The sequence below is a fragment of the Balaenoptera physalus genome, assembly GCF_965194825.1.
Source record: "Balaenoptera physalus genome assembly, chromosome: 10".
In the NCBI taxonomy this organism is placed as follows: domain Eukaryota; kingdom Metazoa; phylum Chordata; class Mammalia; order Artiodactyla; family Balaenopteridae; genus Balaenoptera; species Balaenoptera physalus.
Genome location: NC_138889.1, coordinates 103,601,811 through 103,628,709, shown reverse-complemented (window position 1 = coordinate 103,628,709; position 26,899 = coordinate 103,601,811). Strand labels below are relative to the sequence as shown.

The 26,899-nt window shown below is 53.9% G+C and overlaps 2 protein-coding genes across 5 annotated transcripts in view; one reads left to right on the top strand and one right to left on the bottom strand.

Moving 5' to 3' along the window:
* The window catches only part of LOC309667533 (pre-mRNA-processing factor 19), a 43,339-nt gene extending 36,576 nt beyond the window's left edge, over positions 1 to 6,763 (top strand). For 2 of the 4 annotated variants that reach the window (XM_082476082.1, XM_082476081.1), the window contains one exon: positions 3,982 to 6,763. In XM_082476082.1, the coding sequence (XP_082332208.1) occupies positions 3,982 to 5,201 (1,220 nt within the window). In that variant the 3' untranslated portion in view covers positions 5,202 to 6,763. The remainder of the gene's footprint in view (positions 1 to 3,981) is intronic. The other 2 variants (XR_014267809.1, XR_014267810.1) reach the window with 2 other exon arrangements.
* Positions 6,632 to 15,318, bottom strand: CCDC86 (coiled-coil domain containing 86). Its single transcript, XM_082476120.1, has 4 exons — positions 13,672 to 15,318; positions 9,315 to 9,444; positions 7,702 to 7,776; positions 6,632 to 7,513 (listed from the first exon to the last, which is right to left on the bottom strand). Exons 1-4 carry the CDS (start codon positions 14,427 to 14,429, stop codon positions 7,394 to 7,396), a joined length of 1,083 nt encoding a protein of 360 aa, XP_082332246.1. The 5' UTR covers positions 14,430 to 15,318; the 3' UTR covers positions 6,632 to 7,393.
* Between the last annotated feature and the right edge of the window lie 11,581 nt (positions 15,319 to 26,899).

Here is a 26,899-nt window from a genome sequence, read left to right as displayed (position 1 = left end):
CCCTCTGTCACTAAGAGGAAAGGGGCATTACCCTAGAGCTAGTGATTTGTTTAATCAAGGCTCTTACTGACTCCATCTTGGATGACAGTGAGCAATAGTTTCTCCATCACATTCTTCACTCAGGATTGCAGTCTCTCAGCAAATTTATCCAGTGCCAGGTCCTGGATTAAGTCTGTACCAAAATGGAAGAGTTTTGTAGAGTCAATCCTATGGGGGTACCCTGGCCCTGATTTGGGGGTACTGAGTTCTTAACATGTTTTGAGTATTTCTTGGGTGCTGGGATGCTGAGGTTGGAGGAAAGGTCCCAGGAAGCTTGGTCAGCGAACAGGAGTGAAGACTTAGGGAACAGTTCAATGCAAATGTATACAGTTCAATCACCTCATCCATGGGCTCTGAGCCCAGCCCATTTTATTATTATTATTATTATTATTATTATTATTATTATTATTATTATTATTATTGGCTGCACCACATGGCTTGTGGGATTTTTAGTTCTCTGACCAGGGATCAAACCTGGGCGCTTGGCAGTGAGATCGTGGAGTTCTAACCACTGGACTGCCAGGGAAGTCCCAGCCCATTTAAAATAAAAGCTGCATTGCCTTTGCCCTGCAGCCTATACCCATTTTTCCCCAAGAGGGAAGAAACCTGATTTTTATGAGTACCTACTGTGTGCTGGGTGCTTTGTGAATGAGGACACCTCACTCAGCCTGGGAAGTGACACTGTCGCTCTGGTCACAGATGGCCGAGTGGGGGCTGGCATGGGGAAGTGGCTTACCTCCCAGCTGGGCCTGCGGGCAGCATGGACAGCCAGGCCTGTGTTCTTACCATGGCCCCGCCCTGCCTTCCTGGCCATAGAGCCCCTGGGGCCCCTCACAGACGGGCCCCCCATGCTGCCGGGCACATGGAAGGAGCCACACCGGTTTCTTTCCTGAGGGTGGTGGGGTCAGGGGAGGACAGTCCAGGACAGTGGACAGAGGGACAGGACGCCCTCCTCCTCACATTTCCTACATACCTGTCGCTCTCAAAAGCACCCCCCATGCACACTCGGGCTCATACTTTCTGGCTCACACCTATGTCCCCATGTGCACTTGTACTTGACCTTGGGCTTTTGCAAAATCTCCTTCGTAGAGGGAGATAGCATGAGCTGGGCTGCCGGCAGTTACGTCCAGTCCCCATCAATGGAGATGGATGTTACTTGAACACCAGTGTGACAACTCACTCTCTAGCTGTCCCCGCCTCCCCCCACCCCACCCCTAAATACACACCCACACACACACACTCTGGGGCTGACATCTATTTCCTCCCTCAGCCTCCCTCCCCTGCCTCTGCCTGCCTGCTGCCTTGTGTCTAGCTGCCTCCAGAAGCTGACTGCCTCCGGGGCTGGAATCCTGTGCTCCCTCTGTGCCCAGGTAAGGAGACGGTGGCCCTGGGGCTGCGCAGCCTCAGTGCCCTCTCTGGACCCAGGAGAGAAGGCACAGTTTTATCAGGGGAGAGGGCTGTTACCAGCTAGGATGGCAGAGGGTTGGGTTTACCAAAGACTGGAGGAGACTTGCTGCTCCGAGGAGGAAAGGACTACATTTTCTTAGGGAATAACTAGATGCCAGGCACAGTGGTCAACCATTAAAGCTTCTCTTCCCAGACTCAGGAGCGATCTGGGTGGGAGGGTTACACGAGCAGTCTTAAGGTAACTGACCCAAGTGCACCCAGCCAGGAAGAGGAGCTGGGATTCAAAGCCAGGTCTCTGACACCAAAAGCTGGTGTTCTCTGCCCCCAGCCCTCTGTCAAAACAGGACCTTCGCTGCTGGGCTCCCTGAGAACCCTGGGAGGCTGGGGGGCAGACTCCTTCAGCCAGGAGGCCCATACTGGATCGGTCCCCAGGGCACAGCAGGATGTGCTGTCTGAGCATCCCCATGGGACTTAGATGGGGCTAAAGGGAATGTTTCAGCACAGAAAGGGGATGGCTCGTGTGTGTTTGCTGGGAGTGGAGTTCTCTCCCTTCCACTGCAGCTGAGGGACGCTGGGCAAGTTGCTGTGCTTCTCTGAACCTTTGTTTCCTCTTCTAAAAAATGCAGTCTCACAGGGTCATTGTGAATGTAATTGCTCTGCAGACTCTAGAGCTTGGGAAATACGAGCATTTTCAGGGAGCACGGGGACAACAGCTCCCCTCCCCCCACGTGCATGTCCCCATCTCCAAGCGGCTCACCTGCCAAGGAAATTCTAGTTTGATATCCGGCACCCTCACCCTACGAAGGACCGTGGTCCCTGGAGAAGGGTGTGGATTTTCTCATCCTGGCCAACAGTGCCTCCCGTGGAAAGACGAATACTGAAGAACACCTCCCCCTCCCTCCCCCACTTTCCTTCTCTTCTTTCTCCATCATCTCGTGCTTAGAGCAGAGGTAGAGGAAAGAGAACAGGCTGAGTGCTAAACTGTCGCTCCTCCACATGCCTATGTTGTTCGGGAAGCTTTGGGTAAGTGATTTAAACACCTGAGTCTCAGTTTCCTCATCTGCAAAACGGGATGGAGAGAAGTACCAGCACTTTTCTTCTAGAGCTGTGAGCAAGAGAGTGAGTACCTATGTAAAGGATCTACCACAGTCCCTGGCATGTCATGGGGGGCCCAGGACAATCGGAGTTCCCAACCCCTGCTATCTGTCGGTCCCCACCTCCTGCAGGCAGCCTCCCACCCTGACCTCCTCTGCCCTCACTGATCTCCACTGGCTCCACATCAGATGGTCTCAGGTTCTTTTTTTTTTTTTTTAATAAATTTATTTATTTATTTTGGGCTGCGTTGGGTCTTTGTTGCTGCACGCGAGCTTTCTCTAGTTGCGTAGAGCCGGGGCTACTCTTCGTTGTGATGCACGGAGTTCACATTGCGGTGGCTTCTCTTGTTGCAGAGCACGGGCTCCAGAGTGCAGGCTCAGTAGTTGTGGCGCACGGGTTTAGTTGCTCCGCGGCATGTGGGTTCTTCCCAGACCAGGGCTCGAACCTGTGTCCCCTGCATTGGCAGGTGGATTCTTAACCACTGGGCCACCAGGCAAGTTCCGGCCTCAGGTTCTTGATGAGGCTGTGGGTCTGCACATCTGGCCAGGGGCTGGCTTCTCCAGCACTTAGCTGAGTAGTTGCTCAATAAATAGCTGTTGAATGAGTATGAACAGGGCTGGGTTTCCTGGGGCTGGCAGAGTGCCTGGGGGCTGCCCCTGAGCAGGGGAGAGGTCTTTTGGCCCTTCTGGGCCTCCAGAGCCCAAATCTGGTAGTTCCTTCTGCCCAGCTCTCTCCCTGCTCTTATCTTATTTCCTCTTAAACTACCAAACAAAGGAGGGGCTGGCTCCACTGTTTGCAGTCAACACACCCAACCAGCCACCACTGTGGGAGCGAAGGGCCACAGGACGATCTGCAGAGAGGCAAGGTCCGGGGGTGCCGTGGGTGGGTGCGTGGGTGGGTCATCCCTTGAACGCATGGACTCCGCCTTCCATTCCCATCCTCCAGCCCAGCTGAATCCTCCTGCCCTTCAGGGGGGCCTCGCTCACGCCCCAGTGCTCTGGGGATTGGGAAAAGGAGTCCTTCATGGCCTGACCTTGGTTCCTATTTCTCCAAGTGATCTTAGGCCGCCTGCTTAATGATAATCACAACGCCATTGATGCAGTGCTTACTGCATGCTTACTCTTGCTTGAAATGCTTATATATATTATTAACTCATTTAATTCAACAACCAACAACCCTGTGACCTAGATCCTATTATGACTGCCATCCGTGTTACAGAGGAGCAAACAGGCTCAGAGAGGTTAAGTGTATTGCCCAAGGTTGCACAGTGAGCAGGTGGTGGGGCTGGGATGTTATCCCCCCACCTTACTGCCCTTGCTCAACTTCATTGATCCCCAGGGGCCTCACCTATAACTGTCATGGGTCAGAGTCCCATCTCCTGGCCAGGGTCGCCCGTTGCCTGGCACTGCCCACCACAGTGCCTCTTTCTCTCCGCCGCAGAGCCCACGATGTCGGCCAACGTCACGATGAAGCCCCTGTGTCCCCTCCTGGAGCAGATGAGCCGCCTCCAAGGCCACAGCAACTCCAGCATCCGCTACATTGACCACGCGTCAGTGCTGCTGCACGGGCTGGCCTCGCTGCTGGGCCTGGTGGAGAACGGACTGATCCTCTTCGTGGTGGGCTGCTGCATGCGCCAGACCGTGGTCACCACCTGGGTGCTGCACCTGGCACTGTCTGACCTGCTGGCCACCGCCTCCCTGCCTTTCTTCACCTACTTCCTGGCCGTGGGCCACTCCTGGGAGCTGGGCACCACCTTCTGCAAGCTGCACTCCTCCATCTTCTTCCTCAACATGTTCGCCAGCGGCTTCCTGCTCAGCGCCATCAGTCTGGACCGCTGCCTGCAGGTGCTGCGGCCTGTGTGGGCGCAGAACCACCGCACGGTGGCCGTGGCCCACAGGGTATGTCTGGCGCTCTGGGCCCTGGCCGTGCTCAACACCGTGCCCTACTTCATCTTCCGGGACACCATCCCGCGGGTGGACGGGCGCATCATGTGCTACTACAACGTGCTGCTCCTGAACCCCGGGCCTGACCGCGATGCCACGTGCAACTCGCGCCAGACGGCCCTGGCCGTCAGCAAGTTCCTGCTGGCCTTCGCGGTGCCGCTGGCCATCATCGCCTCGAGCCACGCGGCCGTGAGCGTGCATTTGCGCCACCGCGGCCGCCGGCGGCCCGGCCGCTTTGTGCGCCTGGTGGCGGCCGTAGTGGCGGCCTTTGCGCTCTGCTGGGGGCCCTACCACGTGTTCAGCGTGCTGGAGGCGCGGGCGCACGCGGACCCGGCGCTGCGGCCGCTCGTGTGGCGTGGGCTGCCGTTCGTCACCAGCCTGGCTTTCGTCAACAGCGTGGTCAACCCGCTGCTGTACGTGTTCACCTGCCCCGACGTGCTGCGCAAGCTGCGGCGCTCGCTGCGGAGCGTGCTGGAGAGCGTGCTGGTGGACGACAGCGAGCTGGGCGGCGGGGGCAGCAGCCGCCGCCGCCGCCGCACCTCCTCCACCTCGGCCTCCTCCTTCTCGCTGGGCGGCCGCCGCCTGTCCCCGCTCGGGCCCGCAGGCCTGCTCGGCTGGCTGCGGGGTGGCCGCGCGGCACCCCCGCAGAGGGACCGGGCCCGATCCCAGGACGAGCGGGGCCCCCTGAACCGGACTCTGCGCACCACCTCGGCGTAGCAGGCACGGGCCGGGGAATCGCCACGCTCGGACCATTCTCCCCACGCCCCCGGGAGGCAAGGGCAGGGAGCGATCGCGCGCAGCAGCTTCCCCAGGGCCCGGACGTTTAGTCGGAGGCTAAGGAATCTGCATGTTAAAGCGCCCCACGTGACTCAGTGAATCCTTTTCAGAAACGAAGTGAGCTAAAGCCGTGCTTCTCAGACTTTCTTATGCGGGAGTCACCCAGGGATCCTGTCTGCTTGAACGGGCCGCTGGGCGGGTGTGCTGACAATCTGCATTTCTAACAAGCCCCCAGGAGGCGATGGGACCACACTCGGAGTAATGCGAGGTTAAAACCCTAAGACATCTCAAACTAGGGTAGTGGACGCCCCAAGGTACACAGGACGCATCTCCCTGGAGCTGTTTTTAGCAGATGATGGGTGGGGTGGATTTTTACATTAAACCAGTGATGTAGCTTTGGAGTAGAAAGCGAGAGAGGAAAAGTTCGGGAAGCACTGTTCCAGTCTAACCTTTTCGCTTTGGTCATTTAGTTGTGCTTTACTGAACTACACGCTTTATCCCACAATCTCGAGGGGCGGGTTCTATTAGCCCCACTTTTTACCATGTGCAAATTGAGGTGCAGGGAGGTTAGGTAACCTGCCCAAGGTGCAGGGACTGCATACCAACCATTAGGCATTACCTGTTCAATTACTATTTAGTACGTGAAAAGGCACCCCCCACATACCCAAGGTCCTTGAGATAGCAGCTGCTTGGGAGCCCCCATCTCTACCTGTCCGACCCAGCATTGCCCAAAGTGGAAAAAGCAAGGGGTGCTATGGTCAAAAGCTTGGGAAACCTGGGCTAATCAAAGTGCAATGGACATCCTTATTGAAGGTCTTTAGTGTTTGAATGAGCCCCGCAACCTCCGTGACCACAGCCGGTGATATTTCCTAGCTCATCTGACACATGTGCCAGCCTACAGTTCCCTGGGACGCCCTCTGATCAATGCTGGTAATCCCTAGATCTGTGCAGCACCCCCACCTCCCTCCCAACCGCACGGGGCTGCAGCTCTGACCCCCAATTTGTAGGTGTGAGGGGTAACTTACCATGGAATCTCCACTCTACCATGTCTGTTTAGCTCAGCATCCCAGGGCCTGGTGCAGAGTTGGTGTGGTACACGTTTGGTGGATGGAACGGCAGCAGAAGAGCCAGGGGAGAGACTCTCCTGGGATCTTGGTCGTGTTCCCTGTGCCACCACCCGCAGCTGGGCTCCCAGCGTTTACTCTCAGTGCCAGGCAGTGCCAGGCAGGGCCCGGCCCACAGCAAGCGCTTGGCAAACGGAGCAGTCGATAGACAGCTGGCTGAACGGACATCCCATCTCGACCTGGCCCATGCTCCCTCCTACCTGCTCCCCTGCTTCACCGAGCACTTGGCGCCAACTGACACACAGCACATTTTACTTGTTTATTATGTTTTCTCCATCAGAATGAAAGATCCTTGAGGGCAGGGACTTTTGTCTGTATTCCCTGGTACCTAGAATTGTGCCTGTACACAGCAGGCGTTCAATAAATATTTCTGCTGTAGACTGGATGGCATGAGTTAATCAGATCTCTGGGGCTTCTGCAGAGTCTGGTACAGGAAAGGGGGAGCTAGAGAGACCCTGCCCCCTGCAACCTCCCCATTTTAACCTTAAGTGTTGAAAAGTGGGGCGGAGCTGGATGCAGTCTGCTTGGTGACAGGGTCAGTGGGATGCAGAGGGACCCAAAGCAGCCTTTGGGGAGGTGTGTGTGTGGGGGGAGGTGTGTGTGGGGGGGAGGTGGATTCCTGACTTCCGGCCTCCTGGCCTGGGTTAGACCCAGGACCCCGAGACAGAACACACATATTTTGGGGCGTCACCCGCCAGTCAGCAGCTCCCTGAGGAACCAGAAATTACTCTTCGTAGTTTGAAGGCACTCAGAGAGGACGGGGGAGGGGAGAGCTGACCCTCCTCCCTCCTCCAGTCTCTGCCAGGTCCCAGGCTACCTCTGGGTCTCTGTGCCACAAAGACCTGCCTGTGAGCCCTCTGGGAGGCTCAGAGCCCCGTCTTGGGTGGAGCCACTGTTTTGGAGCCATGGGGTTGGAGTGCTGGGTCAGCAGAGGCGTGTGGCCAGTGGCCTGAGGGCTGCCGTGTGTGACACGGTGGTTGGCCACAGAAGGCCTCGGCCATCCTGAGCTCAGATCTTGGCTGCCGGCCGCTGTGGCGGCTGCTTCTGCAGCTGGGCCAGCGTGTCGCGCTTCTCAATGGAGCGCAGCTGCTGCTTCTTCGCCCGCTTGAGCTTGGTGGGGTTTCGGATCTGGGGGAGGTTGAAGGGAGGGTATTAGCATGGCTGGAGTCTCTGCCCTGCTCCCCAGGGAAAGGGAGGCCACCGCGGGGGCCTGGGACTGCGGCACGAGCGGGGGCCGTGAAGCAGGGGTGCCGGGGTGTCTGGAACACGACACTCGGCCTGGCCGTGTCCCGTCCCGCAAGCAGGGCAATGCTCACCACTTGCACGATCTCCGCCTTCCGCTCGTTCTCCAGGCGGCGTTTCAGGTTCTCGGCGCGGCGCTGCTTCTTCTCCTGGACACACAGGGGAAGGGGATCGGGTCTGGGAGCCAACCGAGGCGGCCCTGGTCTCCCAGGCAGTGAGAGGTGACAGAATTCCCAGGGAGGAGGGCAAAAGGCCCACTTATCCCGGCTCCGGGTCGTTCCTGGTGCTTGGGGGTGGAGAGCCAGCAAGGAACCGTCCCTGTGCCCCTGGGACCAGCACCCAGCGGCCCGCTGTGGTGGGAAGTTCCTGACTTCACCTGAGAAGGGGGGCGCCTGAGGACGGGGGCTTAGTTGACACTGGGGTTGGAGGGGGCGGGGCGGGGTAAGACACAGGTGGCACCCCACCCGGAAACTCAGGCCCATGCAGACAGTGGTTCCCCTTACCACGCCCCTCATCAACTGCCCGGGGAGAAGGGGTGGCTGGCCCTTTCCCTCATTCCCGTCCTCTCAGAGTCCCCCCTCTCCCCCTGAAGCCCATGAGCCCCTAGAATGCAAGGGCTGGGGTGAGGGCTGGCTTCCTGAGGTTCACCCTGGCGCAGGGCTGGGAAGGGCGGAGGCTGCAGAGAAGAGGCTCCGGAGCCATCTGGTCCCGGTTTGAATCCCGACTCTGCTACTTCCTAAATGTGTGACCTTGGCCAAGTGGTTTAAGCTCTGTGCCTCAACCGCCCATCTTTAAAGTGAAGATGATTACCTAAGATTGTTTTGAGGACTAAATGAATGAACACACATACAGGGCTTGGAATAGTACTGGCCCACCGGGAACACTCAGAAGGTGAATGTAGACGGAGTCTTCCTTGGGAACGGCTACGCCGACTGCTGTCCCTGGTGGGGCAGGGCAGGGACGGTGGCCCCAAGGCTGTGCGTGGTCAGGGGCCTCCCTCGGCTTTGGCAACACAGGGTAGAAGGGGTGGCTTGGGCCCGTGGGGAGAAAGGAGAAGTGACACTTGAGCTCCCGCAGGTGCAGGGGAAGGTCTGGGCTGGGGGCTGGGCAGGGGCACCTCTAAAGGGGACGGTGACAAGAAGTTTCTCTCTTGCCCAAGAGGGAGCCAGGGCCACACAGGAAGCTAGATAAGGCCTCAGCACGAGGCGGCGGCCACACAGTCTGCAGGGCCTTGGCCATAGGCCGAGCTGGGGCAACTCAAAGCAGGGGACAGATGACCAAGTGGCTGACCCACCCCCTCCCCTCATGGCCAGGCAGGGACTGCAGGCTGGGGGCGGGGTGTCTGACTCCTCCGGTGGCCCGGGGACCACGAGGCGAGTGATGTCCCACTGAGTAGTCCGCTCCTGGTGGATCGACACCACCACCTCCCTGTCTGCCTGCTGGGGCTTCCTGGAGACTAGAGAGGTTGGGCGTGAACCTCTAACAGGGCACCCGTGGCCCTGGGATGAGCGTGAGGGAGAGCTGGACGGACGCGCAGGCCGCCCACTTCGCTGATGTGTTGCCGACGCCAGTAACACCCGGATGAGGCCTCCCATCTGTGAGCCTTTCCCACCCTTCCCCGGGGCCCCCAGGCTGGAGAACGGCTCTTGACCGAGCCCCCCCCACCCCTGCCTGGCTGGCCCCTCACCTGCCGGCGCCGCTCCTTCTCCTCCTGCAGGTGCCGGGCGAAGTCCTTGGTCTGCTTTCTCTCCTGCCGGTCCTTCATCTTCTGCTGCCAGGATGTGCGCAGGGGCTTGTCCTGAACCATCTGGGAGAACCTGGATGGGGGAGACTGAGTGCTCTTGGGGTCCGCGGGATGCCCCAGTGCCCTCCCTCTGCGCCTTCTTCCCTACCTGCCTGCTTGCCCGGCAGTCGACCCTCCGGGTCTGTAGAAACATGGAGCAGGAAAGGGCCCTGATCACGCCCACTGCCATTTCTTAAGCCCTGGTTATGTGCCTGAGGTGGGAACTCCTGTTCCCTCCAGTTTATAGAGGAGCAAACAAAGACTCAGCGAGGTTAAGTAACGGCCCAAGGTCACCTTGCTCCTGAGCAGCAGTCTGTGACCAGAGCCCAGGCCACACGGCCTCCACCACCAAGCTCCGCTCCTCCGGCCGCGCGCGTAGAGGGCTGGGCGTGGACGCCTCTGGAGAGGGGGCTCACTCCCTACTGGGGCGCCCATTTCATCTCAGAACAGCGCAAATGGTCACGGTCCCCTGCAGTGATTCAGAACCTCTCTCCCAGCAGGGGAAATGTGAAAATGGAGTGGGTGCTAGGGAACATCGGGGAAGTCTTGATTTCCTAGAGTGATGGTGACACGGTCACAGGAGAAGCGAGATTACCTCTGTAAGAACGCACACCGCCAGGATCTAGGGGTGGGATAAGAAATCTAGGACGTGCTGTAAAACATTCCAGGAAGATGGAAAAACGTCAAGGAGCAAGAGGAAACTAGACCAGGAAAATGCTGAGGGCTGCTGAGACTGGTGGTGAGGGCTTGGAGGTTCAGGCAGCCGTGCCGCCCCTTTTCTGTAAGCTTTCTCCTTGAACGATTTGAAGCCTGTTTGGGTGTCCCACGGGCCTTCTTTCCCCCTCAGCAGTTCCTCTCGTAGTGGCCTTTCCGCCTCCCTCAATAATTTCTTGACTTTCAAAAGAGCTCCTGTTTACCCACGTCCCCTCTATCATGCCCCAAGCGGTCACAGCAGTGGGCTGCAGCGGGCACCGGGCAGAGCCCATTCCCGTCCCTGGGGAAGGTCAATACGGCTCTTCCGGTTCATCTTGCCCCTTTCTTGCTCCACAGGAGTCTGCACATACAGCCTGGACCCTGACCCCAGGCCTGTCCGTCCTCAGTCTTGTTCTGCCTCCCCCCTCCCACCCCTCCTCCCCAGTTCTGCCTGCCCGACCCCAGCACACCCCCCACTGCTCCTTCTCCCCCTCCCCTTACGTGGAGACAAGAACCATGCCCATCACAAAGGGTGGTGGGAGGATTAATGGCTCACGGCCCGAGAAGCACTTAGCACAGTGCTCTGCATATAGTAGGCGCTCAGTGAATCCACCCTTCAGAGAAGGAAGACGGTGCACCCAGGGAGGACTGGGCAGAAGGTGGCATTAGGCCTGGGCAAGGGGGGTGGGGCAGGGTGGGTGGGTGGGTGTGTGCTTCCCGGCCTCGACTCCCTCCCCCCGCATGCCCCCTTTTGCTGGGACACCTGTGCAGCAGGTGCTGCCCCCGCTGTCTCGGGCTCACTCACCAACTGCTGAAGCTGCTTCCTCAAAGGTCCCAAACATCCATTCAACAGCCCCTCTGGCCCTTATCCACAGGCCTGGTGCCGCTTCTGAAGGTGCTTTAATTCTACTGCAGCAGCTTCCTTACTGGTCTCCCTGGTCTCCCCTCTGCCCTCCTAACGGTCTGTTCTCCACAGGCCAGACCGGTCCTTGCAGAGGTCAGATCGCGTCACTCTTTTGCTCAACACCCCGCATGGCTCTCACGCTCACTCAGGTCCCTGCAAGGGCCCACGTGGGCCCACGTGACCTGGCCCCGTGACCACTCTGACCTCACTCACCTCCTACCGCTCCCCTTGTGCCCAGTGACGAGGCCTCTGGACTGTTTCTCAAACACAAGAGCACACGCGTGCCTCTGGCCTTTCTGTTCCCCTTGCCTGGATACTCTTTCGCAATATGTTCATTCAGGCCTCTGCTCACATCCCTGTGGCAGTGAAGCCATCTCTAATCACTGTGACAACGCCCTGCACCTCTTGCTTTGTTATTTTCCTGTATTGTCCTAATTACTGATCTATGTATATATTACGTGTTGGTTACCCATTTCTCACAACTAGAATGTTTTGTTTATAGCCACATTTACCCCCAGATCCTAGCTCAATGAAATATAAACTGGTTGAATGAATGAACTACCTTCTGTTCTCATTCATCTACTTGTTCGACTCAGTGCCTAACATGTGCTGGGCTCTGGGGAGAATCGAGCCTTTGTAGGTAAATCCTCACTCTCCTGGAGCCTCTGGTCTAGAGGGGAAGCCGGCAGCCGACAAGAATCACACACGTAAACAAGCATTTGTGCAAATGGGGGTGTGACAAAAGAGAGATACAAGGTACAATGACAACATATAGCTTGGGGACTTAACCCTGGTTGGGTTGGACAAAGAGGGCTTTTCCCAGGGGGTGATGTTTAAGGGGAGCCCTGGGAGATGAGCAGGGAATGGCCAGGGGAGGAGCCTTTCAACAGAAGGAACAGCGTGTGCAAAGGCCCTGAGCTGGGAGGGAGCATCACCTACAGGGGGCACACAGAGGGGAGGTCAGTGTGGGAGACTCCTGGTGATGGCAGAGATGGCAGAGGAGAGGAAGAAGTCTGGAGCGCAGCTCCAAGCAAACGACAGGAAGCTGGGAAGCATTTCAGCTCGGGCACGAAGCTGGGACAAAACACCCTTTCTCTTGCTTCTCGGTGTCCTCTGCTGACCCTCTCTCCTCCTGGCCTGTGTGGCGGAGCAGCCTCCTCACGCTCAGTGAGCTCCTCTCCCCCGCCCCACACCTCCCGGGCACCAGGACTCCAGGCTCCCACACTCAACTTGCTCACCATCCTCTTCCCACCGGGACCGACCTCTTCATCTGGTCCCACATGGCCACCAGTGGCCCCACCATTCTCTGGGACCTGCTGGGACCGAGGTGGAGGGGCAGCGCCACCACCCACTTCTCCAAGTCCAACAGTCGCTCCATCTTCAAAGTCTCTGATTGGTGACTTGTAGGAAATCACTCCCTAAGTTTCAGTTTCTTCTCTGTTTGAGGGGGGAGGGGCTTGGGGGAGGGGAATAATGCCCACCGCCTTGGGGTTTAGGGGTTCAGCAAAATGACATCTGCAAAAAGCCTAGCACAAAGCTTGACGCACAGTCATCCCTTAGTAAATGTCCGCTTCTTCCGTAAAATCACTGCCTTCCCCTATGGGCCCTCACAGCCACGAATTGCTGTCTGCCCAGTGGTTCCCAGTAGCTAAAACATGAACTGGACCCCACCTCTCCTTCCTGGCAGCCTAAACATTTCCTTCTTCACTTGCACCTCTTTGTTCCTTCACTCAACAAGCATTTAACTGAGCACTTACTGCCCGCAGCACAGAAAGACAAGACCTCACGCCTACCCTTTAGAAGGCATAGTTAGGGAGTTTGGGATGGACGTGTACACACTGCTCTATTTAGAACAGATAACCAACAAGGGCCTACTGTAGAGCACAGGGAACTCTGCTCAATAGTATGTAACAACCTAAATGGGAAAAGAATTTGAAAAAGAATAGATACATGTATATGTATAACAATCACTTTGCTGTACACCTGAAACTAACACAACATTGTTAATCAACCATGCTCCAAGATAAAATAAAAGTTAAAAAAAAAAAGAAGGTTGCAATTCAACGCAAGGCGGTTCTACAGAGCATGGGTAAAGGGCTTTCACGCAGACTTTGGAATCAGATCTGTGTTCAGGTCCTGCCTCTACCACACATTTAACCTCCCTGAGCCTCAGTGTCCTCATATGTAGAATGAGGATAATCCTAATGCCTGCTGCTTCATAGAGCTGATGGGCAGATTAAATGCCAAGAAGCATGCTGCTCCCTGTTTGACAGGCCCTTCCCCCGGCCAATCCGTACGAGAGCGCTTAGCAGCGTCCTATATACTCAGCGCTTGGTAGTGCCTTTTATCAAAAAGGCAAATAACTGTAACAGATAATGGTGGATGAAGACCTCACTGCTGGTTTACTTGCGTCTGCCCCCTTACTAGAGAGGGCAGAGACAAGGATAAATGCCTGTTGAATGAACACAGATGAGGTGCTATCCAGGGGTCCTTTAAGGGTACCCCTCCCTGAGATCCCAGTGCATTTTATCACATTATAATTACCTCTCTGTGTGACTCCGCCAGTGATGTGAGATCTCTCCAACCTACGGGCTATCTCCAGGCTGAACCCAGGCTCCAGCACCACACAGAACCCCATCCCTGCCCAGCTGGCCCCCACCTCACCTCTTCTTTGAGCGGTCCTTCCACACCCGCCCAGACTTGGGCTTCCCCTTCGGGATTTTAGGGACCTCCTCCTTCTTCGGTTTCTTGGACGCTGGGGCCTGGGCTGAAGAATCTTCTCGCTTCTTTGGCCCGAGGCCGTCTCTCTCCGGCTGCCCGGCCGGCGGGGGCTTGCTCGGCTCACGCTGATCCCGTGGGGAGCCGGGCGACTGGGGTGTCAGCTCCTGTAGTGGCTGAGAGGGCTCGGGACCCGGCGCTTGCTGACCGGGGGAAGGCTCTAGTGACCCTGGGCTCGGCTGCAACTGATGTCGGGGGGACCCCGGGGTCGGCTCCTCCTTACTCTTAGGCAACTCCGAATCCGCTTCTTCTCGGTCCTGGGAAAACTTTGGTGACTCCTCATTTGGCTTTGGCTGAAGTCGGGAGAATTCAGGACTCGATTCCGGCTGTCTTTGGGGCGACTCCAGGCCTGGGTCTCGCTGACGCTGGGGCGACCCTGGGTCCGGCTCTGGCTGCTTTCGGGGAGACTCCAAGCCTGCCCCCTCCCGTAGACTGGGTGATCCCGGGCTTGTCTCCGGCTCATGTCTGGGAGACTCCAGGCCAGGTGGCCGCACACTCCGAGGAGACCCGGGCTCCCTCCTTTCTTCTGGGTTCGACTCGAACTCCACAAGGGCCCGTCTCGCCCGCAGAACCGAGGTGGGGTTCTCGGGGGATTCAGGCTTTAGTCCTTCCAGCCGCCGGCTGCGCCTCAGCGGCGTATCCATGGCCCGGACAGAGTTTCTAAACGCGAGCCCACGTGCAGTCTCTGGGACTACCGGCGCCGTCCTATGACGTCATAACCCCGCCACGTCTGCGCCGGGCAGGAGGGGCTGTTGCCTCGGAGGCCATGTTGGTGATGGGCGAAGAGGCGCGGGGAGGAGTCCGGGGAGAGCGGGTCTTACTAGGCGCATGCGCAAAGCGCTTTGGCGCTTTTACCTGTGATCGAAGAATGAGTCCCAGCTTGAGATCCGTATTCACCTTACCTGCGAGCCCAGTCTCCCGGGGGGAAAGAGAGTGTGCAGGCGGAAAAAGGTAGAAGGGGTCCCATTTTCGGGAGAGAAGAGGATTGGAAAAAGATCCAGGGAGGCTGTAGGCAAGGCTGGATGGAAACTTTGCTGCTAACTCACTTCTTTACTGCTAACTCAGCTTCAGCGCTGAGCACAGCCCCACCTGCTGAGTCACTGCGGACAGGACACTGGAGCAGGAGTGAGAGTATCAGAGTATCAGATGGGCCCCAGGGTGTCTTGACTGCTGATCAAGAGGAGGTGAGGAGGAGGAAAACACAGGCAAGGTTCCTGGAGGATGGAAAAATGGATTGAGGATCCCTTAACACCTCTCACCCCTTGGCTGGTGCCACACAGCATCTAGAATGCACCCCGATGAGTTTAGCCTGTTGAAATCACCTCCCTAAGGGTAAGGCGATGGCACGGCTTCTTCACTATCCTTAGAGGTTGTCAGAATTAGTTGCACCCTTGTGCTGTAATCCTGTGTCAGTCCCTGCCTTCCTGGCTGCTCTCAGTGGCCCCATCTGCAGGCTCAGCGGCCTTGGGCCCCTTGCTCCTGGACCAAGGAAATCCTTGCAGCGAGGCTCTGTCTCAGTGCCCCAGCCCAGCAGTGCAGCTCCCCGCTGCAGAAGCAGCTCAGACCCCTCCTTGGCCAGCTCTTCCAACTCCCAATTCTCAGTTCCTTAAATCCCCTGCCCCAGCCTGGCCGCCTAAATGGCCTGCCACTCAGATCCACACCTGGCATGCATTACCAGGGCTGTGGAGGGGGCACGCCACCTCACTGTCCTGCCCTACCCTGGGTCCCCTCAGCTCTCCTGGCTTCCTGAGCACCCGTCCTCAGCTGGAGGGATCACTCTCGAACGCCAATTGGATCGTAGCCTGGTTCCGCTTAAAATACTTCCGAGGGCGATCTCAGCTCCCTGCCAGGTGGTGTAAGAGCAGGGGATGCTTTACAGACATCCTTCAGATCAGGTGAGGAGACCCCTAGTCAGTGGAGGCATCAAGCGATCTCTGGCCCAGAACCATCCCTTCCACCCAGGCTCAGTTTGTCATTGTCATTATAAATGGTGTGCAGGGGCCCAGGGGACACTCCTGAATTTTTCAGAAAAGGTTGGTGTGACAGTTGCTATTGGAACCCTGTTCTCATATGCTCTTTGTCTTTCTACTGCAGGCATCCCAGCCTCCTGCCCTCGGGGGAAAGGATGCTGAGGGGGGTGGGTCTTCTATAGTCTCCCAGAGGCCCCAGCAGGATTGAGCCTCAGTTTCTACGAAGGCAACCTGGTCATTCATGCACCTTCTTTTGGCTTCTCCCCTGTTCCTGTCTCAGCTTCCCACTCCCTTATAGGTGCTTGCTGGGGTCATTTTCTTCCTTTCTTTCTTTCTTTCTTTCTTTCTTTCTTTCTTTCTTTCTTTCTTTCTTTCTTTCTTTCTTTCTTTCTTTCCTTCTTTCCTTCTTTCCTTCTTTCCTTCTTTCCTTCTTTCCTTTCTTTCTTTCTTTCTTTCTTCCTTCCTTCCTTCCTTCCTTTCTTCCTTTCTTTTTTGGCGGCGCCGTGTGGCATGTGGGATCCTAGTTCCCCGACCAGGCAATGGAACCCGTGCCCCCTGCATGGGAGTGAGGAGTCTTAACCACTGGACCACCAGGGAAGTCCCCTTGCTGGGGTCATTTTCTGAATAGACTATTTGCATTTAAATCCTTGTCTCAGAGTCAGCTGTGGAGGAACCCAGCCAAAAACACTGGGACAAGCAATTATTGGACCAGGCATTCTTTCAAGTGCTCTATATGTACAAACCCATTTAATCCTCACAACCACCCTGTGAGGCAGGTGCTGTTGTTGTTACTCCCATTTCACAGATAAAGAAAACTGAGGCACAGAGAGGCCGGGACACTTGTAAAGGTCACACAGCAGAGAAATGGTGGAGGTGGGATCCACATGTGGGCTTCTGACTGCAGAGCCACAGCACTTAAGAGTAAATCTCCCTGTTATCCATGTAAGAAAACCAAGGCACAGAAAAGCTAAGCTGTTTGCCTAAAGTCACACAGCTCTACATCGATGAGCAAGGACTACATTTCCGGTGCTGACAAGCTTAGTTGCCTTGCACCTGTCCCTCCCGTGGGCCTCCCTCACCCGTTGCTCACACTGATCTTGGTCTGCGCACTGGGAGATGCTCGGTGCCAGGTCGCCTCAGGGGCCTGCCGGGGCTCTGTGTGCGCACGCCCCGGGGCGGAGTATGCTGAATCAGCAATACCAGGCTTGTTTATGTAACCTGAGATCTGCTGACTGAAGGAAACTGCGTGCCCACAGATGACGGAAGATACAGATCAGGTGTTCTTCTCGGAGCCATTGAGCCTCCATCCAGCCACAGGTGCTGTGGTTGAGAGGGTTTGACATGTCAGGTTTGAGATGTCAGGGACCTGTATCCCTGTATCCTCTGCTCAGCACCAAGATCAGAGATGGCTGGGGAATGGGTCCTGGCAGTCACCAGACGCACTCCTTGAGCACTTGCTCAGTGCCGGGCCTCCCCTGGGTGCTCATTAATCCCCTGGGACATCGGTGCAGGAGGGTGATTGCAGCACGTGCTGGATGAGCGTTTGCTGTATAAGTGAACGGGCAGGGAGGAACATCGGCGGTTTACCAACAAGGAAATCCAAGGCTGGGACAGGCTGTGATCTGGCACAGGGTGACCCAAGGAGAGGGTGCAAGGTGCAAGGTCAGGGCTGGAACTCGGGGCTTCCTGACTCTAAACCCAAGCGCTCACTCTCACATGCGTTGTGCTCAGGAGTAGGAGACGGGGGCTGAGGATGTGTAAGGACTTCCTCGGTCTGGGAGGGTGGATCTGGCGACTGGGACATCGCTGAGTGTGGCTGGAGTGAGAGCAGGGCCCCGATGAGGCGGAGGCATCACTGGACTTGAGCTGCCCATGCCTGCCCTTCACTGGGTCACGTGGGTCCAGGCTGCTCTCTGTTCCACTCAGGGTTCTCAAGTATTTGAAGACAGTTTTCCTGAAGCTTCCCCAGAATTGTCTTTTATCCTGGCTGAATATCTGCTCCTGCAGCTGTCTCTCCCACAGCAGTCAGTCTCTGGGGAAGACACTGGTTCTCTACAGCCTTCCAGACCGTGGTGTCCAGAGCTCCTTCAGGCACCCAGGGTTGATGGTCCCACAGAGAGCCGAGTGGATTTGTCACCTCCCTGCTCCATGGTTCCTCTCAGTATGGCCAGGCACCCACCCTCTTTCTCAACAGTGAGCTGCCAATTGAAACACTGGTTCCAGCTGCCGATCCCAGGATCCTGGACGTGAGCTGTTGGCTTTTCTAGACAAGTGCGGGATGTGTCATTTGGCCGTGCTACATTTTGCTTTGACCTCTCTGGAGACCCGGTTCTCCTCCTTCAATCTTTGCTGCCCCCTCCTCCTGTGGGCGTGTGAACAGCTGCTCTGGGCACCGTGAATGGGGCTTTCCTGAGAACCTGCAACAAGAGCGAGGTTATCATGTCTGTTCTTATCATGGGTTCTTATCTTGGAGGTTCATCTTTTCTGCGCATTCCCAGCAGCTCGCAAGGAGTTTCCGATCCTCAAGAGGAAGGGGCAGAGACCTCAGCAGAGGGGCCAGGGGGAAGGACGGGCAGGAGTGGCACCTGGGACCCCTGGGCGTTGCCAGGGTGCAGAGACGCTGACTTGACTGGGAAGGGACCCCTTTGCAAAGCTCTCGTGAACCCGCAAAGCTTATCTCCTGATCCCCTCACAGCATCTGCAGGTTTTGCTGAAACAGGAAGGGGTGGATGCGCTACTGCCGGTGTGACAAGACCTCTCTCTGCCCTCCCACACCCCCGGGCCCTTGCCAGCTTCCACAGTCTGGTCCCCTGCCCTGGGCAGGCCAAGGAAGGGAGCGCAGGGGTGGGCTGGGGAATAAACACCTGTGCCGGGTGGGAGGAAGATACCCCAAGAAGGGGGGCATGGCAACTCATGGCGCCTCTCACCCTCACCCCAATGTGTCCAATAGCAATGCTTCTCAAACTTGGGTGGGCATCAGAATCACATAGAAGACATGTTAAAAGCCAGACTTCTGGACCCAAACTCCAGACATGATGATTCAGTAGGTCTGGGGTGGGCCTGGGGTTCTGCATTTCTACAAGCTCCCTGGTGATGCTGATGTTGGTACGTGGACCGCACTTAGGGGAGCTGTGTCCTGCTGGAGGGGGTGAGAGATTTCCTGTTTCACCTTCACGGGGCTGGGGCTGAGTTCCCCATCATCCTACCACCATTTACTCATTCACCAAATATTGATGGAATATTTACTCTGAGAGGCACTAGGAGTACAGCAGGGGGCAGGGCAGTTGTGGTCCCTGCCTCGATGGCACTTACGTTGTCTCGGGGCACTTGTGTTAAACACTTGAATCTCAGAACTACCCTTTGAAGAAAGCTGAGCAAGAATCATCATCCGTATTTCACAGGTGAGGAAATAGCATTGGAGAGAGGTTACGTGCCTTGCTGAAAGCCACGTGAATGTTAAGTGGCAGGGCCTGAACTCAGGACTTCTCAACTCAAAATCTGGCCACCATCCCATGGCTGTGATACATCTCAGTTTCATGGGGCTGGATTTCGATGGCAGAGATACAGACCCTGGACACGTGTCCGTAGGTGACAGCTGGGGGCTTCATTCTTATGGATGGAAGGTGAGCTTGACAGACAGACAGACACGCCTCCCCACACGCCCCCACACACAGGACTCAGTTCCTGAGACCAGGATAACTGCAGAGTTTCACGGTGACTCACTTCGCCTCTTTCCTCGCTGTTCACTTACCCCTCTCCTCTCATGTCCTCTAACATCTGGTTCCTCTGCAGCTCTGGCCCCTCCTCGGTGCCATATCTGCTCCAGCGAGGGTGGTCTCCTCCATCCAATATGGCAGCCTCGTCTCCATGGCAACCCCTGGAGACCTTGCCTTGGTGACCAAGGTGCAAATTATGAGGCCCCTTTTCTGAAGCACAGACCAACTAGGCCCCTGATTTGAGGATGGGAATCTGCTGGCCCTTTGGCAGGGGAATCTCTGCTCTCTCTCCCCCTCTGCACACCCTAGCAGTGAACAAAAACCAGCCCTGTATCAGACTGAGCTGGTAAGTTGAGGTTTCCCCTTAGTCAGTAGTCTTGCGTCTCTGTTCCTCTCACACTGCGTCCAAAACCTCATGCTCCTGGAGCCCAGTGGGTCAGCCAGGCTCATCCTTCTGGACCTCACACCCTAAGGCTTGCTCTACCGAAGGATCGTTACAGAAACGAACAGATCATTTCCCCCTAAAGACCCCTTCATATGCTTACAGATTTAAAAGCATAGTGTTTATGGTAAATTTTAAGGACATAAAAATTATAGCAAATTTGATGAGAAGACATTTTATTGCTGTGGATTACAAAAACACAAAAATATACCAATTCCACTGGCAGTTTAAATGATAGAGATTCTGTCCACAGTGGCTACCAAGCACGGAGGGCGTTTGCAGGTATTATCTCATTTAGTCTCAGGCAACCTTATGAGGAAATTAATCCTACTGCCCTGCTTTTTAGAGGTGAAGGAAAGTGTTCAGGGACGGGCAGTTGGAGACAAGCAGATAGAGAATTCAAATCCACGACTCTGCCTCCAAAGCAGGTATACCTTCACCTATACCGCTCTGCCTCTGTGTTTTAGGCACTTGACCTAAATAAAAAAAGAAATCCTTTCTTTAGCCTAGGCCTAATTTTCGATTCTTTAAAAATAAGTCCCGAGGCAGAAATTTCATGTTGTTAAGAAATTGTATGCCTTCCACACAGAGCAGGGCTTATCAATCAAAGTTATTGATTATAACTTTGCGTATTTGGTTATTCTGCTGCTCTTTTATTTTCTCTTCAAAATAGCATATTACAGAACACTCAGATATTATCACCCTCTGCTTGAGTTGTTTTAGTTCTCTGCCTGTGAGATGACTGTGGGTAGATGTAGATACCACACATTTTTGTTCTTTGAAATCAGACACAGAAGGTGTAGGAGATTGCATTTTTAAAAGCTGGCTGTGGGAGGTTTCCCTGGTGGCGCAGTGGTTGAGAATCTGCCTGCCAATGCAGGGGACACGGGTTCGAGCCCTGGTCTGGGAGGATCCCACATGCCGTGGAGCAGCTAAGCCCGTGCACCACAACTACTGAGCCCGCACACCCGGAGCCTGTGCTCGGCAACAAGAGAGGCCGCGACAGTGAGAGGTCCGCGCACCGCGATGAAGAGTGGCCCTCGCTTGCCGCAACTAGAGAAAGCCCTCGCATAGAAACGAAGACCCAACACAGCCAAAAATAAATAAATAAATAAATAAAATGAATTTAAATTAAAAAAAAAAAAAAAAGCTGGCTGTGGGACTTCCCTGGTAGTCCAGCAGTTAAGACTCCGCGCTCCCAACGCAGGCGGCCCGGGTTTGATCCCTTGTCAGGGAACTAGATCCCACACGCCGCAACTAAAAGATTCTGCACGCCGCAACTAAAGATCCTGCACGTGGCAACAAAGATCCCTCGAGCCACAACTAAGACCCGGTGCAGCCAAATAAATAAAGAAATATTGGCTGCATTGGTCTCTCCCATCCATGTGTTCTTCTTCCAGTGTGACCCTGACACCGTTTCCCTTGAGTAGTAGGACCTTTGTGATCGCCTTGGCCAAAAGAGTACGGCAGAACTGTTGCTCTGTGACTTCTGAGCCTAGATCATAAGAACGCCATGCGCTTCCGCCTGGCTATTATGGGCTGCTCACTCTTGGAGCTCAATTGCCACGCAGTGAGGAAGCCCAAATCATCCCACGTGGAGAGACCACACGGAGAGTCCAGTGAAGGTGTTCCCGCTGACAGCCCAACTGATGTCGCAGCTGACAACCCACATTGTCTGACAGGCGTGAGCACAGATACTTCCAGATGATTCTAGCTTCCACCTGTCAGGTCACTGCCAACTTTGAGTCTTCTTAGGAGAGGTCCCAGAAATCATGGAGCAGAGGCAACCTCTGTCCACTATGCCATGTCCAAGTTCTGGGCCACAGAATCTGTGAGCATAATGAAATGGTTGTTTTACACCACTAAGTTCTGGGGTGTTTCTTACACAGCAATAGTAACTGGAACCAGGAGATATTTTCTCATAATCAGGAGTCTATCTCAAGCGAGAAAATCTTGTGGCCTCTTTTGCACCTTCTCCTGGGGCAGGTGTGATTGGCAAGGACGACACCCAGTCGTAGCCCCATGACTTTATTAGAGGCAGATTGATGGCAGAAGCAGATTCCTTGTTCTTTAGTCTCAGTATGTTAATACATTTTACTTGTTTACTTGTCTATTGTTTATTTCCCACTGACTAGAATGTCAGTTCCCCATGGACAGGATTTTTTTTTTTTTCTGTTTTGTATGTTACTACATTCTTAGAGCCCAGACTAGTACTTGGTACTTAGCAGTTGCTCAATAAGTAAGTTTTGAATGAATGAGTGAATGCAGATGAAACATCAAGTGAGCACACTTTTTGATAATGATTTCTCAAGAGAATTTAGTTAACATTACCAGGTTCTAGTTATTATCATAACAGAAAATTATTTTTTGGATAATGGCAAGCTCACATTGTAGTGGGAATTTCTTGTGAATCATAGTAGAGAATAGAATAGAGAAGAGGCGAGAATAATAGGGAATAGTTAAAAGAGTTAGGAATTAATAATTCATAGCTAAGAGTCCCAACCTTTTCTTGAAATAAAGGAAAAAAAGAATCATTAAATGTGTGATGAGCAGTTGGGGGATTTCAGGTCTGTGCTAAGCAGTTTGTTCAAGGAATTTGTTCCTGGACACTCTCTAAAGTGGTTTAGGATCAATCATCAAACAAGAATCGATTCAGATGATCTTTGTTGCCTGGTGTCTGCTGAGTGTCAGGGGAACCACAAATAAGTGTGAGGTGGGGATGCTGTCCTCAAGTTATGCTGAGTCCAGCTGGAGAGGTAAGACTGAAGCCTGTGAGACCGCCAGCCCAGCAAGGCAAGCTAGGCCCAGTGGTAAACCTGTAGGGTTTTACCTGCTAAGGCTTCTGAGGGTGAGGGAATACCTAGGAGGACTTCCTGGAGGAGGCAGGTCCGGGGGGATTGAGAGACTGGCCAGGTGGGCAGCTTCCTCAGCTGACTCAGAGGAACACTGAAACTTCACAGGGGGTCATCAGAGATCAGCTTCCCGTTAACTTGGGTTTCTATCTGTAAATCCTTACATAGCTGGTAGAAAGGAAATTAGTGTCCCTTTTACCCTAATAGCCTTACGTAGATAATTAAGCAAGTACTTAAGTAGATAATACCCTTAAGTAGGAAGAAAAACTTCTCCTCCCTAGCACCAGACCACCTCCATAGGGTCTTTTTGTGATGCACCTTGCAAGATTCTGTGCCTACAGGCCTGTCCGGCCCTGAGACCAGCCAGCTGACAGTCCCTGGAGTGGGCATTACCAGGCAGCTCAGATTTTGAAACCAAATAATGCACAGCAAAGGGCTGTTTACCAAGAACGTATCTGCAAGCCTTTAAAACGTCTCCTAAAACGCTGTTTGGTTGCAAAAGAAAACTACAGAGAGAATAACAGCTACAGAACAGTAAACCATGAACATCTGGAAACACCTGGTCACTATATTTGGAAAAGGATTTGTTATGATGCCCCAGCAAGTCACCTCTGCAGTTTGTAACTGTGTGAGGAATGCTCTCCAGTTTGAGCGGGGGAAGAATCAGAAGAAGAAAGACAGTTCCAAATAACTAGAGTTCTGTTTGGTGCATGTAATACAACTCTATTCTGAACACAGAGAAAGAAGCGGTACGATTCTTACTAATGGAAAAATGATTTCTTCCCGTCCTCACTAAGTGAACATTAAACAAATACTGGAAGATTATTAATTCAAAGGGTGCCAAAATTTTAAACTACCCTGGGTGCCCAAGTGTTTCCGACCTTCCCTGCAAGCAGGATGACTTCTGCCAGGCTGCATATTCTTGCTGGTGAGATAAGCCTAATAATACATGCAGAATAACTTTAGAACCTCCCGGAGGCCATGATTAGTGTCTGTGGTTGAGGTATTCACATCTGGAGGAGTGGGTGTCAGTGGAAGACCCCAGGAAGAAAGCAGCTTGGTGTCTCAGTCCTGTGACTTTTCTGGCTGCTCCCTCCTTCACCAATTCTATTCCATTCTGCAAATAAATATCTTTCTGGGAAAAACAATACTTACATCATAGGATTGAGTGGGACTGACCCCACGGGGCCCAGCAAGTTCAGCTCAAGGTCAGTGCTCGATGTCACACCACCACCTGGTGGCCTCTTGTCATGTCTCTGGATCTTTCTGTCTGCAGAGAGTGACTTTCCCAGGGTCTGCAGTGACCTGATAATTTATCATCCACAGGAGAGCTTCTGTCTAGCTGGGACACCAGGACACCTGGTGCAAACTAGATCGATGCCAAGAACATATGGTCACTCTATTTTGGTGCCTCCTGGATACTGGGTGTTATTCTGCAGTCTGCTGTCGTGTGACAGAGGTGGGTACCAGGAAGTGATGCTCTTCTGAATGTCTGTCAGTAGATTGGTGGTACTCTTTCTCCTCCAGGGTGAGACATCTGGCTTATGACAACTCACAGTCAGTCTTAGATCCTTAGGAATCAGTGATACACTATTTACTAACGCGAGGTCTTGGGTTCTCCAGAAGCAGTTACTATTCTAAGGTAGCACTATACATATATTAACTCATATAGTCCTTATCACACACCCTATGAGGTGGGAACTATCATTATCCCATTTTCTAGATGAGGAAATGGAGGTCCAGAGAGGTCAAGTAATTTGCCCATAGTCACACAGCTAGAGGAGGAGAGAGCTGGAGTCAAACCCAGAAAGTTTGGTCCCTGGGTTTGTGCTCTGAGCCACCATGTTACATTATCTTCTGGGTCTCAGTTTCTTCATCTGCGCAGTTGATGTAATAATAAATGATCTTGTGGGGACATGGTAAGGATTCGAGATAATGTTCATACTGGGCCCTGCAGAGTGCCTGGCACACCAGAATGGTTTGGTAAATGGAGGTTATGATCATTGCCATCATCATCACGGAAACCGATGCGTGAGTGCCCTGGGCAGCTGTGTGTTCACACATATAAATCAGAAAGGAAACAGTCACCCAGGAGGAAAGCAAGGTTGGGGAAGGGCTCTGACAGTCTTGGGGGCAGCCAGGTGTGAATTCAAACCTCTGTGTTTTATTTACTAATTAGGAGTCCTCGGGCAAATCACTTAACCTTAGTTTCCAAAAGGGTAAAATGGGAAAAACAATATTTACATCCTAGGATTGCCATGAATGTTAAATGTGAAAATGTACTTAGCACCGTGCCAGGCACAGTAAAAGCTCAGGGAGGCGGAGCTGTTGTTATTATCCTTCTCAGGGAGACGATGCCTGGCTTTGCAGGAAAAGAAGTGCACCCTTACCCCAGGGGCCTGTTGGGCCTCAGAGGTGACATGAGGATGACCTCCTGAGGAACTGAGGCCCTGCCATCCCCCCTGCCCATCACCAAACCACTGCCTCCACCCTCTCCCCAAGTTTTCACCCTCCCACTCCACCCGACTCATGCTTTCCAGGGAGTTTCCTGCAGCAATCGCCAGGGGTTCAGATTTGTTCAGCGGGCTCTCAGGAGTTGGGATGGAATGGTTCAATTCCAGGGGGTGCTGTTTACATTATTTGTCTATGGGCATGATGGCATCTGGAGTTGTGCAGTGCACAACCGGTGCAGTCACACGTGGCAGCCCTGGTGGGATGGAGGGCTGCCACTGAGCGCTTCCTCTTGTGGATTTCATTCTGCGGGAGCAGGTGTAAAAAGATCCCAAGAGTGGTGGGAGAAAGTTCACTAGGAGGCTTGTATTCCAGGCCATTCTGGGAGTTGCAGGGAGGTTTGGTACTAATCCTCCATCAGCTGGTTTTCACAGATACAATGGTAGAGAGTTGTATCAAAAGATGTAATGTACATAAATCCCAGTCCTTAGAATCTAATAGACACTCAATTAATATTTGCTCATTGAAAGCAATGGCCTTCCAAGTTTTGTCTCTGGACCAGCAGCACCAGCATCACCTGGGAACTTGTTAGAAATGTAAATGATTGGGTCCCACCCCCGTCCTGCTAAATTAGACAGTTTGGGAATGAGGCCCAACAACCTGTGTTTTAACAAGCCCTCCAGGGTATTCTGAGGCACGTTCATGTTTGAAAACCACTGATTTAAAGAAATGTCTGTTTCTCCTCTCAGTTTATCACAGTGTTGGGCACGTAGGAGGTAGTCAATGGGTCGTTGGTGAACTAGTGAAGGGCTAGACGGATGCTCACTGAGTGTGTGGAGTGCACGACGTCTGCTCAGCTCGTCACACCCGGCACCAGTGTACGTACCCGTCAAGGCATCCAGCCATCTACCAATAGCTAACATTCACATAGCTCCTTGTGGATTACAAACTAATTTTAGTTTATTTTGTTTATTTTCTCCCTCAGTTTATTCTTTCAATCATGGATGCATTCATTCTTTCAGCAGTTTTTACATAATCCTCTTGACAATCCTTCTCAAGCTGAGGGGCACAGAGAGGCTATGGGGGTCACTCAAGGCCATGCAGCTTGCAGGTACCAGAGCTGGTATAGACCTGAGCATTAGCATGGAGTCCGTCGGTCTCAGCTCCGCATTACCTAGCTGTGTGATGGGGGCGGGGGAACGAGGGTAGTCACTTTACCTCTCCAAGCCTTAGCTCCTTCTCGTGTGAAATGCGGAAAAGATCGGCACCTATGTCGGCAACCTCTGTGTATTTCGAAGATGGACTGAAATACGTGTGTAGAGACCTGTGATGAGACTGGGCACACAGTCAGTGCTGGTGCATGGTGCCCCTGGCTTTATCAATGATGTCGTCAACATGCCTGAACCCATCAGAAGTTCCTGACATCAAACACACTCATTCACTCACACAGGTGTACTTTTCAGACACAGAACAGGAAAACTGAACAAACGTTGGGTCTGTTTTATTAAAGGATTTGGGGTATGAATATTTAAAACGAGCTAGCCTCCACCTCTTCTGCAGGGATAGGACTTCAGGGGGGCCTACAGCTTCCCTTCTGGGATCTGCTAAGTTGTAGGGGGACCCTATGTCCTGGAGGCCTCCCATGTCATCCTTGGATGTGCAAGGGCCTCCCAGTGGGTCTTC